General features: G+C 45.9%; 1 protein-coding gene across 1 annotated transcript in view; it reads right to left on the minus strand.

The window, feature by feature from the left end:
- Positions 1-1,591: 1,591 nt before the first annotated feature.
- EDEM1 (ER degradation enhancing alpha-mannosidase like protein 1) overlaps positions 1,592-12,923 on the minus strand; it is a 28,675-nt gene continuing 17,343 nt past the window's right edge. The window contains exons 8-12 of the mRNA XM_078610589.1: positions 11,211-11,381; positions 10,154-10,227; positions 9,277-9,373; positions 7,528-7,794; positions 1,592-4,407 (exon numbers count right to left, since the gene is read on the minus strand). Coding sequence (XP_078466715.1) covers positions 4,318-4,407; positions 7,528-7,794; positions 9,277-9,373; positions 10,154-10,227; positions 11,211-11,381 — 699 coding nt within the window. The 3' untranslated portion in view covers positions 1,592-4,317. The remainder of the gene's footprint in view (positions 4,408-7,527; positions 7,795-9,276; positions 9,374-10,153; positions 10,228-11,210; positions 11,382-12,923) is intronic.

Here is a 12,923-nt window from a genome sequence, read left to right on the forward strand (position 1 = left end):
AAGGTTGGAAGCCCCTGCTAATGCTTCATTGGTTTACGTGAACGAGGCAATTCTGAAGATAAATGCAAAGTGCACTATATATCCATAAGAGGTTTTTGAGTTAGATCGCGTAAGTATATAAATGTGTCGTTAAAACCCGCCACCACCCGACACAGCCAACTAGTAAGGGTTGTCACGTAAACAGAACGTGCCAATTAGTCACTAGTACAGCACACCGGTGTGTTGGTGAGCCAAGCCACAACATTTACAATTGGCTCCCCAACACACCGGTGTGCTGTACTAGTGACGAATTGGCCACGTTCTGTTTACGTGACAACCCTTACTAGTTGGGTGGTGGCGGGTTTTAACGGCACATTTATATATTTACGTGATCTAACCCAAAAACCTCTTATGGATATTGGTCACGAAAGCCTACGTGTTAAACTGCACTATATATATATAAAAAAGAATACAATGCCAGCTGTGTTTATACTAAAAAAATGGTCTAATATCCCATTAAGTTTTTGAAATCTTAATGATTCCGTGTGGCTATAGTCTTTGTTAACGTCCTCTAATAAAAATAAAACCTGTTAATGTTGACTTACTGCTGCAGAACACAGGACTAACTCTGGATTATTTTAATGATTCCTGGCCAAAGACATTCTGCTAAATGTGGCGCGAATGAAAACGTCAAAGTGATTTCTATATTCTTGGTTCTTTTGGTAAAGTCACGTAGAAGGGAAATAATAAAATAATAAAAATATAAAACAATAAAAATTCTCACGAATTTTCTTGCTGTGGATTTCACACCTGATGATGATTGATTGTGTTACAGTCGAAACGTCGTGAGAATTTGTATCGTTTTATATTTGTATTATTTTATTATTTCCCTTCTACGTGACTTTACCGAAAGAACCAAGAACATGAATCCCTGCAGTCACGAAAGCTTTAAATCAAAATTTAAAGTGATTTCTGTTCAAATGAGCATTCAGGCGGTGGTCATCTCCCGTTTACAGCCCCGAAACAGTGAAAATTCCACGTCCCTATAATGGGAGACGAGTCTTTCCATAGGACAACCACTGTGGAGTTGTACTCATTAGTAACCCTAGAGGGATGACGGACCGAGTTGACCCCCAAGCAGGATTTAAACTCACAACTTTGCGATTCCAAACCACTCTCTACCGCTGAGCCACCTGGTCTGTTACGTGATAATCGTTACATGGGTTCTACACATTTACATGACGAGAACGTCAAACGTTGTCCATCAGTCCTGCGACTCATTCCGACTAAAATGGTATTTTGATGGTCAAAAGAAACCACGAACTACAATTTTCACCATGCTAATCTTTAAAAAGAAAAAACTAAACTTTCCTCCTATTCCTCAATTTTGTTGAAACCTGGCATTCGTTTGCGTAAAATAAAACATCGGGATAAATATTGGAAAGACAACTGGAGCCTTTGGGTTGGGAGGCAAAGCTGTGAGATTTCACGAGCATTTTTCTCGTCTCGAATTATCAAGACCAGGTCACTATATCACTCTCAATCCCCGTTTTTTTTTTATAATAAATGCGTAACGATACAACTGTGAAGAGAGCACAGGGCCGATACGATAGATGCACCAATAACTTTATTTCAGTGTATTTAGAAAAATATCATTTCGACATCGTTATTTCACAATTCGAAGGCACATTACACGCATCGTATTTTCGATATTGCTCCCCATTGCTTGTGACACAAATATGGCACAATTACCACTTATATTATAAGAAAGAATATATACTCTATTTATTCATTTATTTATCAATCCATTTTCTCAATTACAACTGGCTCAGAGTAATCAACCATTTATGGCCAGAGCCGTTAAGCGTGTCCTCGCGTACTGTACTTGAGTGTGCTAAGGCTGTATTTTCAATAAACTTTGAAAACTTACACGAGTTTTATCATTACACATTGGCCGAGTTATTTTGATTGTCTACCAACCAGAAATAGAGTACTTGTTCTTTTGCTTTGTGTAATAATTATAAAAAAGATCAGTGGTCCTGTGTTGGCTTTGTAAACGAAGCCAGAAAAAAAACTGGATATTTGCCTAACTTCTAGCCCTCGTGGGTTTTCTCAAGCACGGTTATGGCTCAAATTTCAATAACGGACAGGGCTTCAAAAGCCCAACGCCCCACATCAGACGACGGTAACGAACAGCTCGTGAATATTTTCATCCATTCGGCGATTAAAGTTAACGTCTCGCAGCGGCGCATTAAAAGTGCCCAAGAGGAATTTTTTTTTTTAGTTATAAACAAAATATCCACGCACCCTTATTATCTGTAAATTATCACAGCTCTATTTGAATTTTCAAAAATATAGTCATATAACTCCAAGCCAATTTAAGGGTACGACGATGCCCACAAAAGTCACCGCGCGCAGCTGTTGCCGCAAATCGTTTCTTTGCCCGCACAACTCGTTTTTTCCGAGTCGTGCTCCAATGGACCACATCTGCTGTCGTCCTCGTCACAAAAACAAGGGGTGAGGGAACCTCCCTGCTTTATCGAGAGCCAAATGAATGTTCAAATACCTTTGGCGGGTCACCCACGAACGCACCCACACCTCGGTCACTTCTGTCACTGCAAGAGGCCCTTGGCAGTGACAGAAAAATGGCTTCCGCGTGCTAAATTCAGGGATAAAGTGCGTGTCTAATTTTTGGTGAAAATATTGATATCGTGCACCCAATAAATGCAGCCAAGATGCTTGCCGTGTCGGATAAATCGAACTTGCGGGCCACCTCACAGTGGATGCAAATTCCCCACCCCTATCAAAATAAAAACGGGTCACTGTGGGGCCACTTTGGAGTAGACTGTGCTTACACGGGGGAAGGCACTGCCCACACCGATTCCCCCTCAAGACGATGAACATCCACACCTCGTCTTCCACGGGTCACAGTCACTGGCTGACTGCAAAAAACAGGACCTGGCCTGGCACGAGACACAGTGCAGAGACCATGCCGACTAGGGCTAGGATGATGCACCCCCCTGGCAATTCTGGGTCGTAATTCGGTTCAATAAGAAAAACAATTTTGAGCACCGTGGAGAATGTTGAGGCCACGTGTGGCTGCAGGGGGTGGGGGGTCACGTGAACCAACTACGTACAGCAGATACGAATCGATAGTAATGCATTTGTTTGACGCGCGCGATTCGACGCATTGGAATCGATGTTAATCGATGCGTAACGTAACGACGCTTGCGGCAGTCGCAACGTGCCACTCGATAGATAAAAGGCTCTGATGTGCCCGACTTCCTGTCAGTATTCATATCCGAGCGACCGTACATGTTTTCATTGGTCCGCTGAAGTACACGGATACGTACATCACACAAACGATGTGATGCACGTTATCGCGAGTGGAAGACTGGATATCGATCAATGAATCAAAGGCATCATCAAACGTCCGCCGGTTTAGAGCGACCCCGAAGCGTAATAAATAGCCCACGGTTTTAACTTTCAAAAACCCATGTCAGACGGTCAACAACACTGCCAGCGAGACAGAAGAAGCACTGCTTATGAACATGTAAACTCTGCTCTTTACAAAACAGCAAACTTTCACAACTCGGTACAACAGCGACAAATTGACATAAAACAAGACAAATCAGACATCCCTATTGCATAGATGTTTGTCTGTTTGAGCACAGCGCACACAACAAAAACTCTCACCACGTTCGTCATAAATACTGCCCGTTAAAGAGATTTCATTATGCGACAGGGTAACGTTTCGGGCAACGGCCCCCTCTGCAGTGCGCAGAGCGTACGGCTGAGAGTGCCGTCTTTACAGTCGGATGAATTTCTCCCTACCCTGCGGTGCCTCAAGGCATAATCTTAACGGACAAATGAACTGTATTAAGTTGAAAGATGAGGTTTGCTTTTTTTTTTTCCTCATTGACAAGATTGCATAACAAACAGATCTTCAATAATTTAGAAGTGCAAAAACACCTATAAATAGGATTGCCCAAACATCCCGATGCAGGACCCTCCTCAGAGACAATTCTGAGACTCGCCGAGCCCTTCGTTGAAACTTAAACGATTTGATTAATATCCAAGATGGACAAGCTAGCCCCAAATCCTCAGGCTATTATATATTTTTTTGTTACAAGGCACCAGGTTCGGCTTTTTTTTAGTATGTGTTCTTGTGCACAGCTACCGATGTAGCCCCTTATTTGTTTATCCTGGCTGTAGCCTTTGCACATTTATTTTTCCAAGCCACAGGTGCCAGCGCATCAGTTGAAAAGTAGTTGAGGTTTTTTTTTGTTTCTACATTCATCTCGTGGATGAGGCACGTATTGAGATTTACTGGCATATTCACAGCAGCCCCACCATGCTTTCAATCTGCTGCATGTACATTGGCTTCAGTGGCAAAGAAAATCTTCTCTCCGGGTTCACCCGCCAACACTGCCAGGGACAAACAGAGACACAGAGAGAGACACACACAGGAGATATTAAGCCACCCTGGAGAAAATTACCATGGGCACGTTTTTTTTAAAACCCCCTCACTTGTCCTTCACGGCAGAATAAATGGGTACATCACAGTCTGTCAATCGCCAGGTCGTGCGTGGTGGGGTAAACTGTGAGTACTTGGGGCTCACTTTCAGCCGGGTGTCTGGGCGAGCTACCTAGACAATATTTCTGCACCCAGCACCACCTCATCCTCTCGCTTCGGCTACTCGTCACATGCCTACTCCAGGATAACAGCGACCCGGGAAGTAATTCAGTGAGAAATTAAACCCTATATTCTTCTTGGGTCTTTCCGTAAAGTCACGTAGATAGGTTCAAAGAAAATAACAGAACCTATCTACGCGACTTCACCGAACGACCCAAGAATATGAATTCCTTGCAGTCATGAAAGCTTTAAGTCAAAATTAAACCCTGTTTATCCTACGGCCGTGTCGTTAGCGCAGTGAATTTGTAATGCAAAGGTCGCCAGTTCGAACTCCCAGTGCGGCAGCTGTAACTAGATGCACATTTCTAAATCCCCCCCTCCCCCACCCTTCTGCCTCTGTCCACCCAGCAGCACCACAGGTAAGTCAATCTGCAGGTTGCATGTGGTGGGGTAAAGTGTGGGTGCATCCGATGCCTTACAGCAGCGGTCCCCAACCTTTTTGGCACCAGGGACCGGTTTCGTGGAAGACAATTTTTTCACGGACCGGGGGGGGGCGGGGGATCATCATCATTGGGTCTTTCCCCCTTTTCAAAGAAGCTCTCCAGCGACGTGTGTTTTTACTCATTCTGGCTAGGGGTTAGCAGCTTGTGGGCTTACCAACACTGTGACTGAGACAAGTGCGCAGTGCGGGAAAGAGGCGCGGATGGAAGTGGTAAATAATAAAATTATGGGGGCGGGCCACGCGCGGACTCACCGCTCTCACCTCCTGCTGCTGTGCGGCCCGGTTCCTAACAGGCCACGGACCGGTACCGGTCCGCGGCCCGGGAGTTGGGGACCCCTGCCTTACAGGACTTCTGGCACTAGAAACGTCCCTTCTAGTTGAGACCCTTCTGCCAGCAGTTGGTGTGAGCAAGTAGTTGCAGGGTTGAACCTACATCTTATTATTCCTTTATGAACATTAAGTCACTGGGCAAGTCAAGAAGTGGCTCAATCAACACAGCGGTGGCACTTTCTTTGATCGTCGCTCTGTTCAAAGCGTGCGCTGTGGATTGTCAAAACAATTCTTTGAAATGGGGAAATAAAAAATATCTGCACCCTCCCAATGGTTTTTCTATTATTCAATGTGACCACCCTGATATGAACGTCCTCGTTCTTTCCGGTGATTAAAAGCACGAGTGGGACTTCAAAAGACGCGTGAAGGTGGGTCGCTGTAATTTCATTTTCAAATGGTTTTGACTGTCCTATGCACAGGACAGAGTCTACCGTCGTGTTTGCTAATTCGGTGTGAGCAGGCATTTAGATCGCTCTTGTCTCTTTCTACTACCTTCTTAATATTATTATTACTTAAATTTTGCCTGGCTTAGGGATGCATTGTAACTTAGTAGGCATGTAATGAAGCACACCCCTGCACGCTTCAGGGGTCACAATTAAATGTGATAATCAGTAAAACTAATTCAACTTTTGTCTTGTTGGCACCGTTTTGTCCTCTAAATGTAATTTAAAATACATTATTTCAAGCCTCTATATCAATCCACTGCTAGATGAAGGCCTTCCCATGCCATGCCACCCATAGGGGGGGGCTGGTCAGTGTGGATTAGTAAAGGGCAGTGCGCTAGGACCTTATTCATACATCACCCGACACTTATGTTAGCCGTCACCTGGCATCAACCTCGGGTTGCCAAGTTCATAGCCCAGTGTATAGCCACTGCACCACGGCTCTCAAATATAACCATACAATTTGCATCAATTCAAAATAATCATATTTTTAAACACAACATTAAAAACATTAAATGCAAATGTATCCATGAGTCATTACTTTTCTGGTATCTGTACGATCGACATCGAACCGACCGTGTAAATAACAACCCACTGCGAGGGCACGCAACGTCATCGAATGACTTCTTACATTTCTCTACTTTACATTCACGTCATTTACACGTTAGGCAAATGATTGCCGCATCTTGATTAAGGTTCCCTCCGTATGTTTCGGCACGATAATTACACCCTCACTGCGAAACAAACGACTCCTTATTTGAGCCGCGTCAATGCAAATCCTCCGATGCCGAGACGATTATCGGCGGCAGCGGTGCACGCTTTGTGCTCGCCCCCCTCTGTAAATCATCCACACGAGGCTGGCGTTCTATTCCTCTGAGTCAGCATCGCCCCTGGAGCACAGACGTATTAAATTCCAATGAAAATAACGGGGACTTTTTGCTGTTGTGAGTGCAGTAAAATTCAGCAAGAGTCCCTTTGCTATTGGCTGTGAGCTTCCCCATGAAAGCCTTAGTGACCATTAAATTATTTTTGCTAAACAATGCATTGCAGTCGTTCTATTGGCATCATCACATCACGAGATGAATAATCAATTTTTGGAAATCTCAAGAGTGTTGTGCCTCGGTGTAATCAGAGAACAGCCCGTGGAAGTGCTGCTTCACAGGGCTTTTGTCAAGAACACATTCTTTTTTTAACGTCAGTGAAATCTAGCACCTCTCGTGGCTGCGGGGGTCATGCGCACACATTACACACGGCACACACACGACTCGAAAATTACGGATTCTTATACTATACAATTCACCGTAAGAATCACGAGCATAGGAGTCCATTTTTATCCGATGAACGATTGCATCATCGCACGCCTACTGGCCTCTAGGTCAGTGTTTCTCAACTCTTGATTCCTCTCCCCATCCATGTTACGCTTTTAATTGTGGTTGCCAATTTTTTTTGTTATCCATATGCAAATTAAGCCACCGACACTGCATGAGCACACGATGATCGGTAATCACGGCCATCTGTACCACGATGGGGTCATGATGAGCGGAGCCGAGAAACGCTCCGCAAGGCTTTAGAACCGACCGTGCCCGCGGTCGCCCATCTACACGACGAACGGCGCTGCCGAGACGGGAGGCACTCACGCTGGAGTTGGGGGCAGCGCCAGGCAGCTCCGTCGTCGTCGTCGTCGTCCAGGATCGTTGGCTTTGCCAGACGGCGGAGGCGTCCCCTGCGTCGCCGCTTTCACTCTCACCCGAGGCTCCTTGGGCCTTCCCCGCAACGCCATTGGCGCCACTGCCACTGGCGAGCTTTTTCCTGCGCAGTTGGCGGCCGACGGGCAGCAGGTGTCCCTCGGTGGTGAAGATGAATGCGCGGCCGCCCACGTGCACGGGGTTCTCAATGTCGAAAAGCTGTGGCGGCACCGCGCGCGTGTGCGCTCGTCAACGATAGGTGTGCGCACGCTTGCGATAGCGCACGCGTGTCATCAAACGCGCGCCGTGAGAGCACGAGGAGTGGATCGGGGCTGTGGCAGCCAAGGGCAGTGTGGGAGATTCAGCATCGTCATCATCGTTATAAATAATAATCATGTAAAAAATGTTTACAGCACTTGTGTTATCTCGCTGCTGGATGATGGACTCTCCACGCTGTGTCAGTCATGGGGGTTGCTTGACCATACTTCACCATGCTGGTTAGTGCATGTGGGTGAAGGGGCGGCCCGGAACCGGTTCAGATATCACTCGTGACTGATGTTAGCCATGGCCGGGACTCAAACTCAAGTTGCCAAGTTCATAGCACAGTGTGCTACCCACATCATCGTTATACCGCTCTTGATTTTCAGAATGCCATTTTTTCCGTTACTATGCTCATAACTTGAGAACCGGAAGTTGTACAGGAATGAGCAGTCCCCTAAAAATCAGCACATTTCCATTTCCAAACTACAGGTTTGTCTTTTTAGAGGGCATGGTCTAGCCTGCAGATCAAGTAAAATGCTTAAGAATGAGAATTAACAGCTTGGTAACCACCACCTCACTGCCATCTGCGAGTCTCAAATCAATAGTCCTTTGGTGACATGTAATGCAGGGTTCACTATAGTTCTCTGTAGAATAGAGTCGTGTTGTTATTTAGGAAAATGTCACACTTTTGAAAACTGGCAAAAGTAATGAAATGGTTGCCCAAAGCTTGCAGACACAAACCAGAGCAAATGTGTGTTTCCCTGACAGCTACCCCCCCCCCCCTCCAGCAGTTTCAACTCCACTACTTAAATACTGTAGCAGACACGCATGTTGGAAATTGTTACTTAATCCACATGATTGCAAGGTTTTTCCTAACTTGTTAAAGGAACGGATGACGAGCCCAAACGTGTTGTTGTCGGCAAACGTATTCCAAGCCTGGTGCCTCACAGGAAGAAGGGTCTGGGGTTTGATTGCCAACTCAGGCACCAACTTTCTGCGTGGAGTTCGTACGCTTTCTCCCCCTGTTCTGCACGGATTTCCTCCGGGTTGTCCAGTTTCCTCCCAGATAAAAAATAAAAACTACATGCAATGTAACCAGGCATTGGACCAACATTTCTGAAAAAATAACCTGCAAATAACTCAATTGGGATTACAAACATAGCAATATTGCCCCGTGCCGAAAATAAACCTGGCAGGAACTTCCGTAAAAACAGTCATGAGGTTAAATGAGGCTCAGGGGTAAACAAGCAGTATCTAATAATACATGTATTCATTGTCCCGCTATTTCACCAATGCCCATGCATAAGCTGTGAATTGATAAGATAGACAGGGTCCGCCGCATCAGCAGCAACAGGAAGCAGCGCAACTCCATGCCATCGCTCACAGGCACTTCCAGATGACCGCGCCAGTGAAGGGTACACACACACAGAGGCAACGTACCAGGAAGAGGTACTTGCAGGTTTCGCTCAGGAAGAAGCTCTCCATGCGGTCCTCCTTGGACTTGTCGATGACGTGGTGGAGCGTCGCGTAGCCGCACCTGCGTCCGTCCGTGGTGGGGGGGGGGGGGGAGAGATGGCTCAGCCAATTCCATCGGCTTTCCATAAAATAATGAGAAACCATTTTGGCAGTAAGCAGGCTGGAAACAACAAGTAAGGGTAATACAGAAATGTTTTATTTATAACCATAAAAATGGTCCGATTGTGACCATTAAGATCAGCCATCCCATCGTGCAATGCACACCACAAGGCATCACCCTCACTGCGTGCATAATACACACCAGCCTTTTTTTAGACTTCCAACTCAACAGAAATGATATTGGTGGAAATGTCATTGTACACTGCAGCAGGCCAATGAGAAAATTATATACTGGTTTCATCTTTGCTAGTGATCAGGAAAAGGTTTGTCTACCTAAAGCCCCCGAGGTATTAGGCAGCAGTAAACAAGGATGGCTATACTGCACTGATGATTCCCATCAAGGACGAAGGCCTGTGTATACAGTTCTCTCATTGTCATACTGCTGTCTGGAATGAAATGGCCACGAATTTTGACTCTTTTGAGTTGGCAGTGTAAAACAAGGCTGTGTGCATTATACACACCGCATGGTGAGGTCAGGTGACACATGCGAGGCATGATCGGAGAGATTTATTGATGTTGACGCAAGCAAGCGGACACGGGCGTGCCACCCCCTCCCCTCCTTGCTCACCGCTTAGGGACCCCCCCTCTATGCTGGGGGGGTGGGGGAGCAATTCACGCTTTGGCCAATATTCCTTTTCGCACAAATTTTGTAGAAAATGCACCGATGGGCTGGATGGGTTACCTCACTCTTGTGTGCTTCTCGATGCTCTGCAGAATTTTTTGGCCGACGTGCAGGTAAAACGGGTTCTTTGTGGCCTAAAAAATACAATGCGAATACCGAGAGTTGAATATCAAACTAAAACAAAGTTATTTCACTTATCAATTCTAACTTTGTGACACGAGTTTCGGCAGTTTTTCACTGCACACATCACATGCACAAGTATGGGCAAAGCGTGGGTGGACTTGCATCGTGAATCATGACACAAATGCGTAGCAGGCTCACGCTGTGCAAGAAATGTACCCGCACGTAAAAAACTGAAAATCCTGCTCCTCGATATCTGATCTAAAGCAGCACTAATTACCATAAGTGTGACAGCCCCTTGATAATCTACTCCTGGATGAGGGTCTCCCCAAGCCGTGTCAGTCATTGGAGGTTGTTTGACCGTACTTCACCAGGCTGGTCAGTGCGGGCTCATCATCACTCACATTAGCATAGTGCAGTGCAGTGCTCTAACCACTCTATTAGCTTGCAACATACTTTTCAAATTAAAAGGCAGCGATGGTAGTGAAAGGCACAATATTAATTTATTTTCTTTTTCTTTTTATATTATCAGCTTGGAACGATGGCCGCTGTGAACCCGGCGGCCTGAGTTTGATTCCGGGCCACGGCTAACATCAGCGGTGAATGAAATCTGAACCACTACGAGGCCCTTCACCTTCACTAACCCAAACTAACCAGCGTAGTGAAGCATGGTCAAACAACCCCCATCATCGACACATCGTGGACAGGCTCTCATCCAGCAGTGTATTGATAAAGGGCTGTACCTTAGTTTTACATATATTATCAACTTTTGATCAGCTCGTGGTTTTTGTGTGAGGTGGATCGGTACATCGCAGGACCCCGAGAGATGGATAGAGCTTAGGGAAAGCCTTGATTGAGCAGTGGATCGTTCACGAATAATGATGATTATTTTCGGTTCGTGTATCTATACCACAGCCAACGCAGTCCCTCAAGTTTTACCACTGGCAATAGAGCAGGGAAGACATGAACAAAAATGACAAAAGCAGAGGCTGCCCACCTGATACAGGAGGTAAGTGGACTCCACCAGTTCGGGCCGCAGGGGGTAGAAGTGGACATCGGGTGCCTTGAGCTGCCAGTTGTAGCGTTCGGGAAGAGCCTCGAAGCGCTGCCAGATGGCGTAGTAGAACGCATGAAGACAGATCGCCTCCTCCACGTCCCCGGCCAGCACCTGGGCACAAACGCACACCTCCCAATGAGCGCGGTTGGCTACGTACGGTGCGAAAGAAGTTCAACATACGTACATATATACACGCACGCACGGGCACGCAACACACACGCAAGCACAGGTACACACGCGTGCGCATGTACACGAGCACGCACGGACACGCACGCACAGGCATACATGCACGCACAAACTCGCACGGAATACACGGACGCACACACACATACATGCACAAACGCTTGGCTTAAAACTGTCCTTTGTACAATGAAGCTCCTTGCAAATGGAACCATACTGCGTCTCTTTTACATTTCAACACTATTGCCTCACGGTAGTGGAAGAAAGGATGCAATGTTCAGACAATATGAATGTAGGTGCTTTAGAATCATACCTCATTTAGAAATGTTTCGTGTCAAATTCCAGCCACTATTTGGTGACCTGTCTAATTTGTTCAAAAGTCAACCTGGTATTTATTTTCGTGTAATTTTAAGATACATGTCCTGGTACTCGCTGTTTGTATCAAGATATGAAATCGTGATTGTGACTAAGATCTGTACTGTACAACATCCGTACTATCACAGGATGCAAATGAAAGAAAGCCTAGCAGCTTATTGGGTCCTTCCTGTTGAAATTATTATCAAAATCTAAAATGCCTTTATCGAAACAGTAAATATACCACAAACGTTATTTAACTCTTAGTAATCAATGTACGTTTTTTTCTAATATTCAGTATATGTGGAATGCTCTCGTGGATAGGACTTTGCGGAAACCTTTGCTCAATTTTCAAACAGTGATGAAAAAACGAGTCTGTGACAAGAGATGTGGAGGTTGTGGCTGTCAACGTGAAGGGTCTCTTAAACTGCAGGGTCTCTACAGTCATTCGTACCCTTAAGCCTAGGAGCATAACATTAACAATAACACTCTGTGTTTAATATTTCATAATTATTCAAATGATTACAGAGACGCAAACAAGAGCCATTCAAAAGCTAACGGATTGCCTCATGGACTCCCGCTGGAACCGTAAACAGAGGATGAGAAATTTGAAAAAATAATCACTTTTGCTAAACGTTGTTTAAAAGCAACAGAGCCGTGCGCCAGCTGCTTCTGCTAAAATAGATCATTTTACACCGAGCACACGAGCAGTGAGTGCCATCTACTGCCGAGAGTTGTCAATTGAAATCCGAGGGACCTTGTGCGCGACATCATCCACTGCAAAAGCGAAACCATTCACGGTACAGGGGCAATGTTTCCCTCACTGAACACAACAAAACGTCTTGGGTGGAGGGATTTTGTAGGTGGGCGGGCGGGCGGGCGAGTAAGCGGGCGTGCGAATTGGAGGGCGAGTAGGCGAGCATACAAGCGGGCAGGCACGGCTCCTATCCAACACCCATAAGTGAGACCACATCACCCCAATCCTCAGATATTGCCACTGGTTCCCAATCCACTTCCGAGTCGACGACAAGATAACGCTCACCATATTCGAGATTCTCTGTGGACCCGCCTCTGCCCACCTCTCCCCGCTCATCTCACACCCCCCCCACCTCCGATTAG

The sequence above is a fragment of the Lampetra planeri genome, chromosome 34, assembly GCF_965212315.1.
Source record: "Lampetra planeri chromosome 34, kcLamPlan1.2.h2, whole genome shotgun sequence".
In the NCBI taxonomy this organism is placed as follows: Eukaryota; Metazoa; Chordata; class Hyperoartia; order Petromyzontiformes; family Petromyzontidae; genus Lampetra; species Lampetra planeri.